Below are 17,567 nucleotides of genomic sequence, written 5' to 3'. Positions count from 1 at the left end.
TTCTCTACGTTTGCACTTGTATTAGCACTTAACAACTGACATAAGAAGTAATAGTTAATATTGTTAAGTAATGAGTTAATATTGCTTAAGACTAAAAACTCTGAAACTACTTTCTATAACTCAGCTACATTTCCACTTAGAGATGTAGCCAATAAGTTCTCCATAATTCCTCTTGACAAGCTCTTGTTTCAGATTAACCTTAACTAAAAAGCATTGTCTGATACTTTCAGGAATCTGACCACATGGGTCAAACAGCAGGTTCTATGCAAGGACCCCCAAGGTTGCCACCAAGGTAAGTAAGTGTGGGAAAACTTTTAAAAAGTAAATTAGAGAAAAACTAATGACTCAGACTGGACTCTATTTTCTGCCAAAACTGAGTGTAGTTTGTCTAAGAAGTTTTGAAGATGCATTAAACTCATGAATTCTCTCAGACCACTAGCCTCTAGTCTGCTTCTGACAGCTGCTTGTAAGAATTTCTGCTCCTTCTGCCTTTTAACGCAATCCAGCACTTCACAGAGCACAAACATAGATCTGTATTACTTTTTCTCAACTAAATGAACAAGACTTTTTTTGAACCTGAAAAACTCCGCTTCTGAAATGTATACACGCATGTACTCACACACTTCCCATTATGAGAAACCAGCCTGGTTTTTGAAGGCATCTCCAAAGGGAGACAGGCACTAAGGTCAGAGGGGACCTGCCATCCTGAGTTCCAGGGCTATTTGAACAAAAAGCTGTGATGCTATCAGAAAATGTTACTATGCTGGAAATTATTTTTATCATAAGGATTATGGGAAGACTTTCAAAGTAGCAGTTGTCTTATTCCATTTTCAGAATTAGCTTTCTTTATATTAATCTAAATTAAGGTTTTAATAATAATTCCCATAACACAAATATTGGGGGAATTTGATGTTCCTTTTCTAATTATGTATGGACCCTGTTAAATGTACCTGATACCTTATTATTAGCTTCTCATCTCATACTTTAGAAAGTGCTTAGTCTTCTGAAATAGTCATGGTGTGTTTAAGAGTAAATAGGGCCTTGGAGAGCTCATGATAGGTAATGCTTGTTTGTCTTAAACTAATGACTCTCTAGTGCAAGATAAGAGGAAGCTGAAGCATCATGGCATTTCCTCTAATAATATAACGTTTAATATAGCAGTCGTTTGCTCAAAAATAGCATAGTGTGCATGTTTCAGAAATTGTATTACCCCAGCAGAAAGCTGTGTGTGTGTGTGTGTAAGAAAGAATAAAACAGGATCCTGATATTGATCAAACACTGACTCCCAGCTCCCTCATTGACTTTCAGACCTATAGATGGAAAAGTTACACCGACCCGACAGCCTCCTCCCAAGGGAGCCCCTGAGAGACCACCTCCCCCCAAAATTTCTGCAACCAGAGCATCAAATAAAAAACAGCCTTTTAGTCGGTCTTCTTCTGACATGGATCTTCAGAAAAAACAAAGTAACTTGGCATTTGGACTTTCAAAAGCCAAGAGTCAAGTGTTTAAAAATCAAGATCCGGTGCTGCCCCCTCGCCCCAAACCAGGACACCCTCTCTACAGGAAATACATGGTAAGTTTAGTCCTTAAAAATGTTTGTGGTCAAGAGATTTGTCCTAAAGTATATAAAAGATCTGTTATTCCTTAGAAAAAGATGATGAGACAAATGTGGACTTGTCCCTTGATGCCATGAGGGCTTTAGAGAAGTAGGCCGTAATAAAAATAGGTCTTTAAAGCAGGGTTTCATTATTAGAAGAAATACAGGAAAAGGAAGCAGGGCAGACAGGGATTGTAACCTACTGTCTGGCTTGACCAAACAGAAACTGAAAAACCTGACCCAGTGGATTATCCTGATGGAAGTAGCTCTGACAGAATTTATAGTTTATAACTTGATATAGTTTACATCTTACAGCTACCTTGCCCACAGACTAAACTTTCAAATGAAATACAAGGAAATTTCTCGTTAAGATGGGTGGTTTTTTCCTTACCTTCCCCTTTTATAAACCTAATTATCATGGCCCATTTTACAGTCACTGCTTAGAAGCTTTTAATCAATAATTGAGATAGTTGAGATATTAATTTTGTTCTCTTTGAATGTATTTTTTCATCATGTGACTTCAAAACATTTGTTCATTTCCCACACTTAAGTGAAAACAGAACTAATGTGCTCTTTCTACTTTGGTCAGGTTAGCCTAATAAAATGCAAAACAAATAAAAATGATAAGGAGAATAGAATTGTTAACACTTTTTAAACAATTGTGTGACAGTGGCTCCTAACAAATACAGCAATTAACAATATTATGTTATATTACATTTCCTCATTAAGGAAATTTAAGCCATTTCAGATTTTTCTAATCCTAAGAGGATATAGACGATAAGAAAAAGGTAGTATACTTCTTTTCATTTCCATTTAAACTGATGAATAAAACCCAGGGGTGTTCTTTGGGATAGGATACTTTAAAATAATAAATAAGAAGAGTGCTTGATGTGTTGAGTACTTACTATGTGCCCAATGTCATTTGAAACACTTTATATGTATTATTCCTCACACCAGCCCTCCCTGTGAAGTAAATACTGTTATTAAACCCTATTATACAAATTAAGAAAATAAAACACAGAGAAGTTGAGGAATTTGTTCAGGGGCACAAAGTCAGTTAATGGTAGAGCCAAGATTTGAACATAGATCAGCTGGCTCTGAGCCCATGCTCTCAGCCAGTAAGCCATACTATGAGTAGTATTACTAGCTGCAAAAACTCTACTAGCTTTGGACATTCTATGTTTAAGAACCTCATTCAGAAGAACCATATTTTGCATATGATTCTTAGCATGGCTGTCTAATGTCAGTAAAACATTTGGATAGCTCAAATTAATAAATTCAAAATGATAGTATATTAGAATAGTATGTCTCTGTATGAAATAATTCCTTAAATCTCTCATTTTTTTCCATGGCTGTCGTTGATTAAATTGCTAATCAGGACTCTGGTTACACTGGGAGCCTGGGACTTTTAACAGGGTTGCTGGGAATCAACACCACCCAACCCAGCCTTACAGGGCCCATCCTTGAACACTGAATCTTTGCTCCTGAGTAATCGAAGCCTCCCTTTCCTTGTTGGAAGTGAGCTTGTGTGATCACATTTCCTGGATATGCCCTCTGACCTGCAGTTATCAGTTATCGGACAGAATTTATCAAGGCAGGGAACAGAGTCCTCTGGCTAGGGTGGGGTGCAGATGTAAAAGCCCTTCTAAGATCAGACTGCTAAGTAGGAAGTGACTGGAGTCAGGGAATGAAATGGGCTTAAGCAGACACTTGGTATCAGAGAGACTCTAGGAGAAAAGGAGATTGAAGGCAAATGGAGGCAGTCGGTCCAGCACTACAGAGGAGGCTCTAATCCCCTATCAGCTTTCAGAAGACAGCCATTGAGAAGCCTGCAATAAAGACATGGCTTAGGGTCTGAGGTCAGTGAGGTCAGGTGCTGAGCATTTATCCTTTAAGCACTCAGGAGACTTGGTGGACCTTGTCCTACAGAATAGAACTTCCTGGTTGTGCTTGTTAAAGGGAACTTTTGGCCACATACTGCACATTCCCAAGGACTGTTAGCATCCATTTCTCATGAATGCCACTAGATCTATAGCCTGAGGAAGCCACGTCAAGAGTTTAATTGCTAGAGAAGTTGCACTTTAGGCACACATGTGACATCTCCACATTATCAACAGTTTATGAGGAGGTTGTTTGATTGTGAATAATCCTTTTATGGGTTTGTGTTTAAGCTATCTGTGCCTCATGGAATTGCCAATGAAGACATTGTCTCCCAAAACCCTGGAGAGCTCTCTTGTAAGGTAAAGTAGAGCTCTTTCTTTACTGACTAAAGTAAAAAATCACTGTCCTCTGTTACTGCTTTACACATTATTAAATGCTTTAGGCTCCAAAGATTAAAATGTGAAAAAAGTAATAATGTTTTATTAAATAATAATTGCTTCAGAGTGTGATATTATGCCTTACAGCGTGGGGACGTACTTGTGATGCTGAAGCAGGCAGAAAATAATTACTTGGAATGCCAAAAGGGAGAAGATATTGGCAGAGTTCACCTGTCTCAGCTAAAGATTATCACCCCACTTGATGAGCATCTTAGAAGCAGACCAAATGTAAGGAATTAATATTGCACAGCCATCATATCACACATGGCAGCACATTTCATAGAACTATTAATTATATCTCATCCTCAGGTTTTTATTAGCACGTTTATTTTAACCAGAGTAAAAATTACAGTAGCATTTTATTTCATTTTAAGAATAAATTACTTCCAAAAGACTTGCCCCTGCCATGCTAATCACTTTGATACACAGAATGACTACCATGCATTGCCTTCTTCTTCATAGCATGCTGAGTTACAGCAGCCAGAGCACTCAGTCATTAATATTCAACTGTGAGAGCTTTTTTTTAATAATGTAAACATGTTTACCAAAGTGCCCGAGATTAGTTTCCTAGCAGAATGGATAATTATTTTAAAAGGGGGCCTATAAATGCTAAGTCTGACATTAAAAAGCACTTCCCTTTAAGATTTAAGCTTAGAGTAAACCTCATTTCTCTGATCATAGCTCAAAATAATGAAATGAAATGTAATGCAACAGCCTAAAGTCACAGTTTAGGCCTAACAAATTTGTGGAGCCTGGGAGAATGCAATGATTATCGAAGGTCATTTGTTTAGCAAAGAAAATAGCATTGAATAATTTATAGAGGCATATTCGTAAAAGAGCTTCTTTAGTTATCCAGTTTAATTTTCACTATCTGTTAGTTAATGTGACAAACATAAAAAATAATACCCACCAATCATTTAACCCAAGTAAAGTATTTGGTTTGCTATTCATCCTAGTATTCATAATCTAGTCCAATTCTTTCTTCTTAGAAGGCAATTTATCTTTTGAATTTTGCCAAGAAACTTAAAAATTTGTGTCTTGGACACAAAGAAATGGAAAAACATTCCATGCTCATGGATAGGAAGAATAAATATAGTTAAGATGTCATTACTACCCAAAGCACTCTACACATTCAATGCAGTTCCAATCAAAATTGCACCAGCATACTTCTCAAAACTAGAAGAAACTATCCAAAAATTTGTATGGAACCACAAAAGACCCAGAATAGCCAAAGTAATACTGAAAAATAAAACCAAAACGGGAGGTATCACTATCCCAGACTTTAGCCTCTACTACAAAGCTGTCATCCTCAAGACAGTATGGTATTGGCACAAAAACAGACACATAGACCAATGGAACAGAATTGAGAACTCAGAAGTGGACCCAAAAGTATACAGCCAACTGATCTTTGACAAAGCAGGAAAGAATATCCAATGGAAAAAAGACAGCCTTTTTAACAGATGGTGTTGGGAGAACTGGACAGCAACATGCAGAAGAATGAAACTAGATCATTTTCTCACACCATGCACAAAAATCAACTCAAAATGGATAAAGGACCTGAACGTGAGACAGGAAACTATCAACACCCTAGAGGAGAAAGCAGGAAACAACCTCCTTGACCTCCACCGCAGCAACTTCTTACTTGACACATCCCCAAAAGCAAGGGAATCAAGAGCAAAAATAAACTGTTGGGACCTCATCAAGATTAAAAGCTTCTGCACAGCCAAGGAAACAACCCAGAAAATTAATAGGCAACCAACGGAATGGGAAAAGATAGTTGCAAATGACATATCAGATAAAGGGTTAATATCCAGAATCTATAAGGAACTCACCAAACTACACGCCCGAAAAACAAACAACCCAGTGAAGAAATGGGCAGAAGACATGAACAGACACTTCTCCAAAGAGGACATCCAGATGGCCAACAGACACATGAAACGATGCTCAGCATCCCTCCTCATCAGGGAAATACAAATCAAAACCACACTGAGATACCACCTCACGCCAGTCAGAGTGGCTAAAATGAGCAAATCAGAGAACTCTAGATGCTGGCGAGGATGTGGAGAAACGGGCACCCTCCTACACTGTTGGTGGGAATGTAAACTGGTACAGCCCCTCTGGAAAACAGTGTGGAGGTTCCTCAGGAAACTAACAATAGAACTCCCCTATGACCCAGCAATAGCACTGCTAGGAATTTACCCAAGGGATACAGAAATGCTGAGGCATAGGAGCACATGTACCCCAATGTTCATAGCAGCACTCTCCACAATAGCTAAAACATGGAAAGAGCCTAAGTGTCCATCAACAGATGAATGGATCAAGAAGATGTGGTTTATCTATACCATGGAATACTACATGGCAATGAGAAACAATGAAATCTGGCCATGTGTAGCAACATGGATGGACCTTGAGGGTGTTATGCTGAGCGAAATAAGTCAGGCAGAGAAGGACAAATATCATATGTTTGCACGTATAGGAGGATTAGGAGGAACTTGACGGAGGAACAAGGGGGAGAAGAAGGGGGGAAATGGTGGGGGAAAGGGAGAGAGGCAAACCATGAGAGACTCTTGAATGCTGACAAAAACTGAGGACTGATGGATGTTGGGGGGAGGAGGGATGGGCATGGAGGAGGGCACTTGTGGGGATGAGCACTGAGTGTTATGTGGAAACTAATTTGACAATAAACTGTAAAAAAAAAAAATTGTGTCTTGGAGAGCAGAGAAGATATGTGTTAAACTAGTCACAGCTAGGAATCTGATATTCTAACTTTAGGCCACACAGGAAAGTTCTCCTATTACTCATTTTCTCTGTTTTGATACAGCATTATCCATCTGTCACAGCCATCCTTCCTCTCTCAGAACACACTGATGGGTGACAGTGGGAGTGGCAGTGCCAAAAACTTTTCCTCAATGAAAAGAAGCTAAAAGAATTAGAAGTTGCTCTTTTTATAATAGTTCAAAGGTTTTCCACTTTAAACATTACTTTCCTTCCTCTTATACCATAGACTTGAAGACATCTGGCCTCCATTGTCCAACTACTGCTGATACCATAATGAAGCCTCCTTTAGAAAACTCTGGGTTGATGGCTAGTATTACATTTTTTAGAAAAATAAAACTTAACCTACTTGTAAGCCTAGTTTTAAGATACAGATTTCTAAAGATGAGTTATACTTTCCCCTGCCTTAGTAAACAAAAATATTGAACATTATCAGTTGAGGTTCCTTAGTAAACAGAAAATATTGAACATTATCAGTTGAAGTTGAGCCTGTGAAATCATAGGGGAAGTGGGAGATTGTTACTTAGTGCCTGGTTGTGAGCACAGATTTATGTTTCAGGGAGCTGGGTTTCAGTTCACTGTACATCACTCTAGGCAGTTACTGAACCTCTCCAAACTTTTTTTAATTTTAGAGAGAGAGCGAGTCAGGGAGAGGGAGAGAGAAAGTTAAGGTTCTGCACTGCTGGTGCAGAGCCCGAAGCAGGGCTTGCTTGATCCCATGACCCTGAGATCATGACCTGATCTGAAATCAAGATCTGGACTTTCGACCAACTGAGTCATCCAGGCGCTCCATAGGAACTTCATTTTTTTAATGTAGAAAATAGTTCAGATAACTCCACAGGGATATTTTTAGAATTGATTTATTGTATGATTCCATTTATATAAAAGTCCACAATAGGTAAATCCAGAAAGTAGGTTAGTGATTGCCTAGGGCTATGGAGAGAGTGCAGAGGGAATGACTGCTAATGGGCAGGGTGTGTCCTTTCAGAGATAAAAATGTTCTGCGCTTAGATTGTGGTGATAGTTGCACAATCTTGTGAATTTGCTAAAACTATATACACTTCAAGTGGATGGATTTTATGGCATGTGAGTTATATCTCAAAGATGTTTAAAAACTTAAAAGAGCGAATTACTGCATATAAGGTGTTTACCCTGGTGAGTAACGCATAGAGAATAAACAGCCTTAACAGTTTTTATTTTGTATCTGTAATTATGGTCCTATTAGAAAGAGCTTTGAGGGGACCCCTGGGTGGCTCAGTCCATTGAGTGTCCAACTTTGGCTCCAGTCATGATCCCTCCATTCATGAGTTCAAGCCCTGCATTGGGCTCTTTTCTCATAGCCTGGAGCCTGCTTTGGATTCTGTGTCTCCATCTGTGCCCCTCCCCCACTTGTGCTTTGTCCGGGTCTCTCAAAAATAAAGAAACAAAACATTTTAAAAAATTTTTTAAAAAGAAAGAGCTTTGAAATATATTCAATTTGCCTATGAGACATCCACCCTAATGGTGGGGTCCAAGTTGTACTGACCCCTTATGGCCAATGCTGTGTAGCCTGTTCTCTTGCCCTACAGCTGCCAGGCCAGGGTGATGAACAGCCTTGTTGGATCTATCCATGCATTGAAGATAGAGAAGGGAAACTGACTGGGAGGCTCAAGTTACTGTCCCACCGGTTCTATCCTCTCAGGCTTAGTTACATTCAGATTGTTGGGCCATTTGAAGATTCATGTTTGTGCTTGGTGTTGGGTAGGCCTGTGACTTCATTTTTTCCAAACAGATAGCCCTCTAGCCTAACACCATTTACTGAATAGTCATTCCTTTTTCCACAGATGTAAATCAGGGGGAAAAAATGAAAAATGACATATACACACATATAATAAATTATGTAAATAATTTTTAAAGCCCCTCCAGACTGCAAATATTTCATGGTTCCTTTCCACAATCCTGAACTTCCCATCATGCTCATTTATTTAGAGAAAAATACTGAGCAGCCTCTAAGAGAATTGTCAGGGTTACTTTGGCAAGCTACTGTAGTGAACTGCCATTAACCATTATGGTTTTTACCTAAGTTAGTATTTCTCTTTACCTAACTTGAGAGAATATAGCATGCCCCTGCCTTCATTTAATTCACAGGTTTGCCAGTGTTGACGAGTTTTGAGTTATAAGTGCAAATAATATCTTTTAGTCAAATTAGATGGTGAGGAGGAAGAGGAAGAGAATAAGCCTATCTGTTCATATTAAATAAAACTAAGAATAATAGTGATTCAGGATTTCAAGCTACATTATAAAGCTGTAGTCATCAAGGCAGTATGGTACTGCACAAAAACAGACACATGGATCAGTGTAACAGAATAGAAAACCCAGAAATGGATTCACAACTATATGATCAACTAATCTTTGACAAAGCAGGAAAGAATATACAGTGGAAAAAAGACAGTCTCTTCAACAAATGGTGTTGAGAAAACTGGGTAGCAACATGCAGAAGAATGAAACTGGACCCCTTTTTTACACCAGATACAAAAATAAATTAAAAATGGATACAGAACATAAATGTGAGGAAACCATTCAAATCCTAGAGAACAACACAGGCAGGTAAAACAACTTGGCTATAGCAACTTCTTACTAGACACATTGCCAGAGGCAAGGGAAACAAAAGCAGATGTGAACTATCAGAACTTTATCAAGATAGAAAGCTTCTGTGAAGTGAAGGAAACAATTACCAAAACCAAAAGGCAGCCTACAGAATGGGAGAATATGTACAAAGGATATACCTGATAAAGGGTTAGTATCTAAAATCTGTAAAGAGCTCAGCAAACTCAACACCCCAATAAATACATAGTCCAGTTAAGAAATGGGCAGAAGATATGAATAAAAACTTCTCCGAAGAAATCCAGATGGCTAACAGACACATGAAAAGATGTTCAACATCGCTCATCATCAGGAAAATACAAATCAAAACCACGATGAGGTACCAGCTCACACCTGTCAGAATGGCTAAAATTAACAATACAAGAAACAACAGGTGTTGGTGAGGATGTGAAGAAAAGGGAACCCACTGTTGGTGGGAATGCAAACTGGCACAACCACTCTGGAGAACAGTATGGAGGTTTCTCAAAAACCTAAAAGTAGAACTACCCTACATACGACCCAGCAGTTGCACAACTAGGCATTTACCCAAAGGATAGAAAAATACAGATTTGAAGGGATACATGCACCCTGATGTTTATAGCAGCATTGTCAACAATAGCCAAGCTATGGAGAGATCTCAGATGTCCATCAACTGATGAATAGATAAAGAAGGAGTGGCATATATACACAATGGAATATTACTCACCCATCAGAGAGAATGAAATCTTGCCATTTGCAGTGACATGGATGGAGCTAGAGTGTATCATGCTGAGTGAAAGAGGTCAGTCAGAGAAAGACAGATACCATATGATTTCACTCATGTGGAATTTAAGAAACAAAGCAGATGAACGTATGGGAGAGGGGAAAAAGAAATGGGGAAACAAACTATGAGGACTCTTAAAGATAGAGGACAAAGTGGGAGGGTTGTTGGAGGGAGGTGGGTGGGGGATGGGCTAGATGGGTGATGGATATCAAGTAGGGTAGTTGTGATGAGCACTGGGTGTTGCATGTAACTGATAAATCACTAACTTCTCCTGAAACCAATATTGCACTGTATGTTAACTAGCTAGAGTTTCAATAAAATTTTTAAAAAGAAAATTAATTTTTAAAAACTAAGAGTAACGATTGCTTATCAGTGAGAAAAGGTCACTCTTCAACTTTACTCTCCTCCTTAGCCAATCTAGGAAGTTGGCTAAATGGGTAGAGAATATTGAATTCTCTTTGCTAATGTAGTTAAAATTACTGTTGAATAAACCATTTAGATTAAATAGAAAATCTAGGCCAGGCATGGGACGTAGTGTTGGCCTTCAAATTAGAGAAAGCTTTCAGTAAAGTGGTAATAAATGTAATGGATTTTACTTTTTGTGAATTATACTTTTGTGGAAGTCATTAACTCTTTTCATTATGAAAGACAAGAGTATAAATTGCAGAGCTTTCTTCTTTTACCATTTTAATGAAGACTCAACTTTGAAGGTTCTGTTCTTGGGGTATAGTACTGATAACAGTTTAAAGAAAATCCAACCCTAGCAAGGTACACAGGTCAAGAAAACACTACTTCAGGGTAGAATGGTACCAGATGATTGAAAAACAAAAAAAAAGTAAATTCTTTTTTAATTACTCCCTTGGTTTTAAAAAAATGCTCGGGGATATCATAATTGAGAGTTACTTTTGTCCTCCCTTGGCAAGGACACATGTCTTTTCAACTTGATAATGATTTCCTTGTTTGGCTCAACTATGTGGTTTGCATCTTTTACTCAGAATGTAATTATGTCAAGAGGATTCTAATGAGAAAAAAAAATGGTCTCAAAGTGAATAGCAAATCCAGCATGCATCGTGCACACTTCATTCACAGCCCTGTTTTTCTCCCTAAGGATCCAAGCCATCCAAGCCATGCTCACAAGCCTGTTGACAATAGTGCCCCTCATGCTGTTGTTCTTCATGATTTCCCAGCAGGTAAGCACATAAATAATAAGTGGTAGAGCCTTAGGATCCTTGAGCAGACATCTTCCCTGAGTTAACCTCTCGAGGACATCTTTATCTTCTGTGCCAAAAGAGATTGGTCATCTTACCTCTCACCATGCTTCCTGATGGGTCATTAATACCGAACCGTTCCACAGAGCTTAGCTGCATTTCCTTGCCTTTGAAACCCCCCATGAGAGAGAAAGAGTTGGGGGAGACAGAAAGGCCTGGGAGTGGAGGGATTCCCTTGCAATGAACAAAGAGTGAATTGCCTACCAATTGCAGACTTTAACTCTTTAAAAACCATGTATTTAAATGCATACCAGTTAACAAGTATAATGAAATTCTTTTTTTTTTAAATGTTTATTTTTGAGAGTGAGAGCATGAGTGGGGGAGAGGCAGAGAGAGGGGGACAAGGGATCACAAGTAGGCTGTATATTGATAGCAGGAAGCCCAATTTGATTCAGGGTTCAAACTCCCAAACAATGAGATCATGATTGGAGCCAAAGTCAGATGCTCAACCAACTGAGCCACCCAGGTGCCCCATAATGAAAATAATTCTAATTTAAAAAGTGAAGGGGTGCCTGGGTGGCTTAGTCGGTTAAGCGTCTGACTTTCGCTTAGGTCATGATCTCGCGGTTCATGGGTTCAAGTCCCGCGTCAGGCTCTGTGCTGACTGCCAGCTCAGAGCCTGGAGCCTGTTTCAGTCTGTGACTCCCTCTCTCTCTGACCCTCCCCTGCTCACTCTGTCTCTCTCTCTCTCCTAGAAATAAATAAAACATTAAAAAAAAATAAGTGAAATAATTTTCTCCCAAGAATTGCAAAATGTAGCTTAGCTATTACTTATGTGATGAAAATACACATTTTTTGTAACCAATTTTTAAATACCTTTTATATCCAAGGCTACAAATAAACTACTTTTTTTTAAAGGTTTATTTATTTTGAGGAGGTAGAGAGAGAGGGAGAGAGAGAGAATCCCCAGAAAGCTCCACACTTAGTGCAGAGCCCACCAACATGTGGCTCAATCCCATGACCCTGGGATCATGACCTGAGCTGAATGGATGCTCAACCAACTGAGCCACCCAGGTGCCACTACGAATAAACTCATGATTTATTTAAAACTTCTTTTGATCTACTTGGTAGACTGATTCTTATTTTAGTGTGAGTACATGTACCTACTAAGGAGCTGTATTAGTCCCTTAGTTAATATTTTAAAATTGAAATGATTTTTAAGCATGATTGAAAATAATATTATATGTGTCTATAAAATCTTTCATTGTTCAATATGTATTTAGCAAAGGGTTTGTATTGGCCTAGTAGGAACTATTGGCCAACACAGTAGTTTTTTTAACCATCTTCTATCAATCGGTGCATGGTAAATACATCTAATTTGGCCTTTAAAAAGGAAGCTCATAATAACAATATCCCCCCATGAAGAATATATTATAGTTTTTAGGTCAATTTGATTGGTATAATCTGTTCTCAAAATCAATAGAATATTCTGCCTCAGTGGACAGAATTAAAAGCTACTTTGTGTGCTGCTTTAATCAAATCTGCAACCAAGAGAATTCATCATACATAATTACAATTTTATGTTACAGAGCAAGTTGATGATTTGCACCTCACTTCTGGAGAAATTGTTTATCTTCTGGAAAAAATAGACACAGATTGGTATAGAGGGAGATGTGGAAACCAGACTGGTATATTTCCTGCCAACTACGTCAAAGTAATTGTAAGTGGGTAGTGCTTGTTTAAATTGGTCATATGTTTGGTGGGTTCTATGTGACTTGCTGTGGAAAAAAACAGAAGCCTAGATTATTTTTCTTTTTTTAAGTTTATTTATTTATTTTTGAGGAGGCTGGGGCAAAGACAGAGGGAGGAGAGAGGGAATCCCAAGCAGGCTACACAATGTCAGTGCAGAGCCCCATGTAGGGCTTGAACCCACAAACCATGAGATGATGACCTGAACCAAAATCAAGAGTTGGACACTTAACTGACTGAGTCACCTAGGTGCCCCAAAGCCTAGATTCTTATATTCTAATTCTCTCTTTTCCATTGATCCCTTTGGTATTTGGAAAATTAAAAAAAAATAAAGGTTCAGCTAGGCAATGATTAATTTTATTATATTATATTTTATGGATTAATTTTAATATATTATATTATAATTATATTAATGCCTAAATGCTGTCTGAAATCCTAAGGTGAAAAATGACTGCAGGTCAACTAATGAACCAACGTGGAGGGTGGATAAGCACTAAAGGATATATATTAATTCTTTGAAACATTTAGTAAACAATAATTAAATGTCACTGGATAATCCTGAAAGAATGTCCCCAGAGGTTACCGTGCCAACTTTTCTTTGGAGTACATTTCACTTTTGGTTTCTTTCATCCTTTCCATTCCCATTTATTTCCATCTTAAATAAAAATTAGATTTGAGAATACTAAAGTACTTTCATTGGGGGTAGTGGACCATTAATGATGTTTCATTTAATAATTTCAAAAAATTAATTAAATGTCAGAATTTTTACACCCTCACAGCCTACAGTTATGTGAGCCCATGTTATAGAGCCCTAAGTGCTAAGCCCAGGTGGCTGGGAAATATGGAGATAATATCAGAATGCCACTTAAACATTTATATCAATAGGAAGACTATGACTCTGTCTCTGATGTAACTTATTGATACTGGAAAATATCAATAAAACTTAAATCATTGAGCATTAACAGCTTAGTTGAGGGGGAAAAAAGCCAATGATTTTCCATTACATCAGAAACTTAGAAAACAAATGTAACTGAAAACCTGTATTTTTTCAAATATAAATGAGCTTGAATCTCTTGATTATAAAATGTGTGTCTTAAAAATTGTCTAGTTTATATATGCCTTGATTCTTTGGACAATCTAACCACATTCTCTAAATTAATATTAAGAATAATGTTAGTTTTAGCACTCGTCCTCATTTCTCTTCTGCCCAAATGTAGCAGTACTTTAAAAAGCACAATTACCACACTGAAATCAATCACACTGAATCTGCCACATTATTGGTATAAGTGTTATTTCTAAACCCACAGGTTTAAAAAATTGTTTTAAAACTTTTAGAATTTATCAAGAAGGCTGTTGATTTATTTAATATATAGCTCTAAAACTTAAGTAGTTTTCAGACACAGTGCATTATGGTCAATATTTTATTACAACCCAGCTCTGCTGAGCCCTGTAAATAAAGTATTCTATAAAGTACTTGCCACTTAGTAGATGCTCACTGAGTACTAATTCCTTTCTTCCTTCCTTATACACACTGAAGGAAATTAAAATGTTCCAGAGTTAATGAAAATAGAAGACATCTACAAGTTTGATTAAAATGTTATTTGGGAGGGTCACAAAGTATTGCAGAATTCTGCCAGCACTTGGAATATGTGTGGTAGTGTGTGAATGCTTGCTGCCTAGTTTCTGTCTCAAGTCGTCCTCATCTGATGTTTTCAACTTAGTGAACGTGTGAGAGAGAAAACTCAGTCCAGGGTAGGATGATATTAATGTGCTTATTCTGGCAAGTAAGAGGATTGATTGACTATTCAAGGAAGGTTATATCCCCAGTTATAAATTTTTTCAAAACCCAAATTCTGAATTTCTTACCTTTTAGTACCACAGGTACTACTTCATCAGCTTAATACCTAGCTAAACTGGTTAATTTCAATCACATATTTCGTTAAGTACTTAGCCTTAAATTTATCTAACAAAAATCTGAAAACATGCAATTATTGCCTTAACTTTGTCTTCACAGATTGATGTTCCTGAAGGAGGAAATGGGAAAAGAGAATCCGTGTCATCTCATTGTGTTAAGTAAGTTTTAATTATGTTCTTTTGCACCAAATGCAAAGGAGGCAAGCATTTCATTTATATCATAAAGAATTACCAAACTTAAACACTTCAGATGTGTGATCATTCACATTCTCAGTGTGTCTTTGTAATTAAGAGGAAAATTTTGCTTGTTTAAAAAGCCTGAAACAAGGCTTTTTTTGGAGGGCTGGGGGGCTGGCTGGCTCAGTTGGTAGAGCATGTGATTCTTGGTCCTCAGGGTTAAGTTTGAGCCCCATGTTGGATGTAGAGATTACTTATGAGTGAATTCTTTTTTTAAAATAAATGAATAAAAATAAAAAGCCATAGTGGATTAAAATTCTGATGAAAATGTGACATGTTGATAGACGCTGGCATGAACAGCACTCTGTCATGCAGGACATATAGACACATAGACAGCCATAGACTATCTCTCCTAGAGTTTCCTACAGCCTGGCCTGAGCTTGAGCAGGCACAGTTGCATTATCCAGTGCATTTTTTTTTTGGGCGGGGGGTGGGGGGCTTCTGGTGTTTATCTACCAACAGGTTTTTAGAAAGTTCAGATATTTTTGCTACAGAAAATATTTTAGCCTTATAGAAATGCGAACCCTACAAAAATTGCTAGGCATGTTGTATTGTTTTTAAGAGGAACTAGAAGAAAGTAAAGGAAGAGTTAAGTTGGAGGGGTCTTCCTTTATGTCTGAAAACCTTTCCATGAATTTATATGCCCTTTTACACACCACTGTAACTCCATTGTGATTTAAAACACTACCACATTGCAACTTTATATTCCAGTTAAATTAGCAAATTAGTGGAATTCACTACCTGCTGAAGACTGTAAACCTGTCTTTGAATAGGTCAGACATAAGGAGATGCTCCCCCGAGGACTTCAAAAAATAAATGCAAAGGTTACCACAAATAAGAACCTCTGATGCCACAGTAGTTGAATTCTACTTCAAGTTCATTTTTTGTCCTATTTTTAAGCAGTGTTTACTGTGTCAGCAGGTTGAATTTAAAGTGGGCCTTCACAGCCATTGATCCATTGACCTGATTTAAATCAGACTTTGATTGGTGCCGTACCAACCTTTTCTCTTCAGGCAATTGCATCTCTTCTAGACTGTTGCCATTGAAACTTCCTCTCTAAAGCCTTAAATCGAAAGTTTGGTATTAAATCATGCCTTTGGGAGATAAAATTTTATCTCTACTTTTATCTTCAGTCACAGTTGCAGATCATTAAAGGATTGTTCTCATAATCAGAAGTGAAGCCTTTTTAAAAGTGGTACAGAAATCATCTTTAAAACAACAGTGTTAGGTATAAAATTGTTATAATTTGCCCGGTTTCTATTTTCTTCAAACCTTCCAGTTGTGAAGACCATTTCTCTCTATAGATAACTCGCTGATGATTCAGCATATTATTGACCATACTCTGCCCAGCTGCTGCCCATTGCATTTATCCACAGAAGTTTCCTGTCTTGCCCTGAGATTCTCAGGGTTGGCACTCCTGAACTCAGTGCAGTTAGGATTGAGAGGGTTCAGATTCAGCCATGGATTTCTGGGGCCCATGCATACAAAGACATGTAATGAAGTAAAGGTGATCAAGAGATACACCAGTGTAGACTGGACACTGAATTCTGCATGTACTCTGTGACCTTGACGTTAGCCTTTTTTTTTCCTCTAGCCTTTTTGAGTTAATAAGTTCATATCTAAAAAGGACTATCATTTAGAAATGTAGCTTATACTTTTTCATGAAAAATTTTAAATTATGCCTAGTGTATCTTGTTCCACAGTAAACACAGAATAAATATTTATTGAAAGACGAAATTAAGGATTTAAAGCATTTTGAAAGTTAGTACTCTCTAGTTTAACTTACAAACGTGATCTTCTTTGTTCAGAGGGCCAAGATGTATTGCTCGGTTTGAATATATTGGAGACCAAAAGGATGAGTTAAGTTTCTCAGAGGGAGAAATTATTATTCTTAAGGAGTATGTGAATGAAGAATGGGCCAGAGGAGAACTTCAAGACAGAACTGGGATTTTTCCCCTTAACTTTGTAGAACTCGTGGAGGATCATCCCACCTCTGGTGCAAATATTTTAAGTGAGTATAGAGAATATGGTTTTTTTATTATGTTCTATCCGAATTCAACAAAACCAAATAATAGGATAATACTTAAGGGGCACCTGGGTGGCTCAGTCGTTTAAGCATCCCTCTTCAGCTCAGATCATGATCTTGTGATTCGCTAGTTTGAGCCTCACATCGGGCTCTCTGTTGTCAGTACAGAGCCTACTTCGGATCCTCTGTCTCCCTCTTTCTCTGCCCCTCCCATTTGCTCTCTCTCTCTCAAAAATAAACATACAAAAATTTTTTTTTAAATAGGATAATACTTAAGCTGCTTAATAATCCAAACTTTTTAAAGTAGAAAGAAAAATGATTTTTAAATGGTACTAGTTATTATTGGGATAGTCATTGT

The 17,567-nt window shown here is 37.7% G+C and overlaps 1 protein-coding gene across 3 annotated transcripts in view; it reads left to right on the top strand.

Moving 5' to 3' along the window:
• The window catches only part of SH3D19 (SH3 domain containing 19), a 52,294-nt gene that overhangs the window by 24,402 nt on the left and 10,325 nt on the right, over positions 1–17,567 (top strand). For 2 of the 3 annotated variants that reach the window (XM_039234364.1, XM_039234363.1), the window contains exons 8-15: positions 231–292; positions 1,309–1,573; positions 3,769–3,837; positions 4,003–4,143; positions 11,184–11,265; positions 12,873–13,003; positions 15,047–15,105; positions 16,992–17,194. In XM_039234364.1, coding sequence (XP_039090295.1) covers positions 231–292; positions 1,309–1,573; positions 3,769–3,837; positions 4,003–4,143; positions 11,184–11,265; positions 12,873–13,003; positions 15,047–15,105; positions 16,992–17,194 — 1,012 coding nt within the window. The remainder of the gene's footprint in view (positions 1–230; positions 293–1,308; positions 1,574–3,768; positions 3,838–4,002; positions 4,144–11,183; positions 11,266–12,872; positions 13,004–15,046; positions 15,106–16,991; positions 17,195–17,567) is intronic. The other variant, XM_039234365.1, reaches the window with a different exon arrangement.

Source organism: Hyaena hyaena, unplaced genomic scaffold (genome assembly GCF_003009895.1).
Source record: "Hyaena hyaena isolate Hyena2069 unplaced genomic scaffold, ASM300989v1 scaffold_89, whole genome shotgun sequence".
NCBI lineage: Eukaryota > Metazoa > Chordata > Mammalia > Carnivora > Hyaenidae > Hyaena > Hyaena hyaena.
The sequence above is the reverse complement of the archived record's forward strand: the minus strand, read 5'-3'. Positions and strand labels throughout refer to the sequence as shown.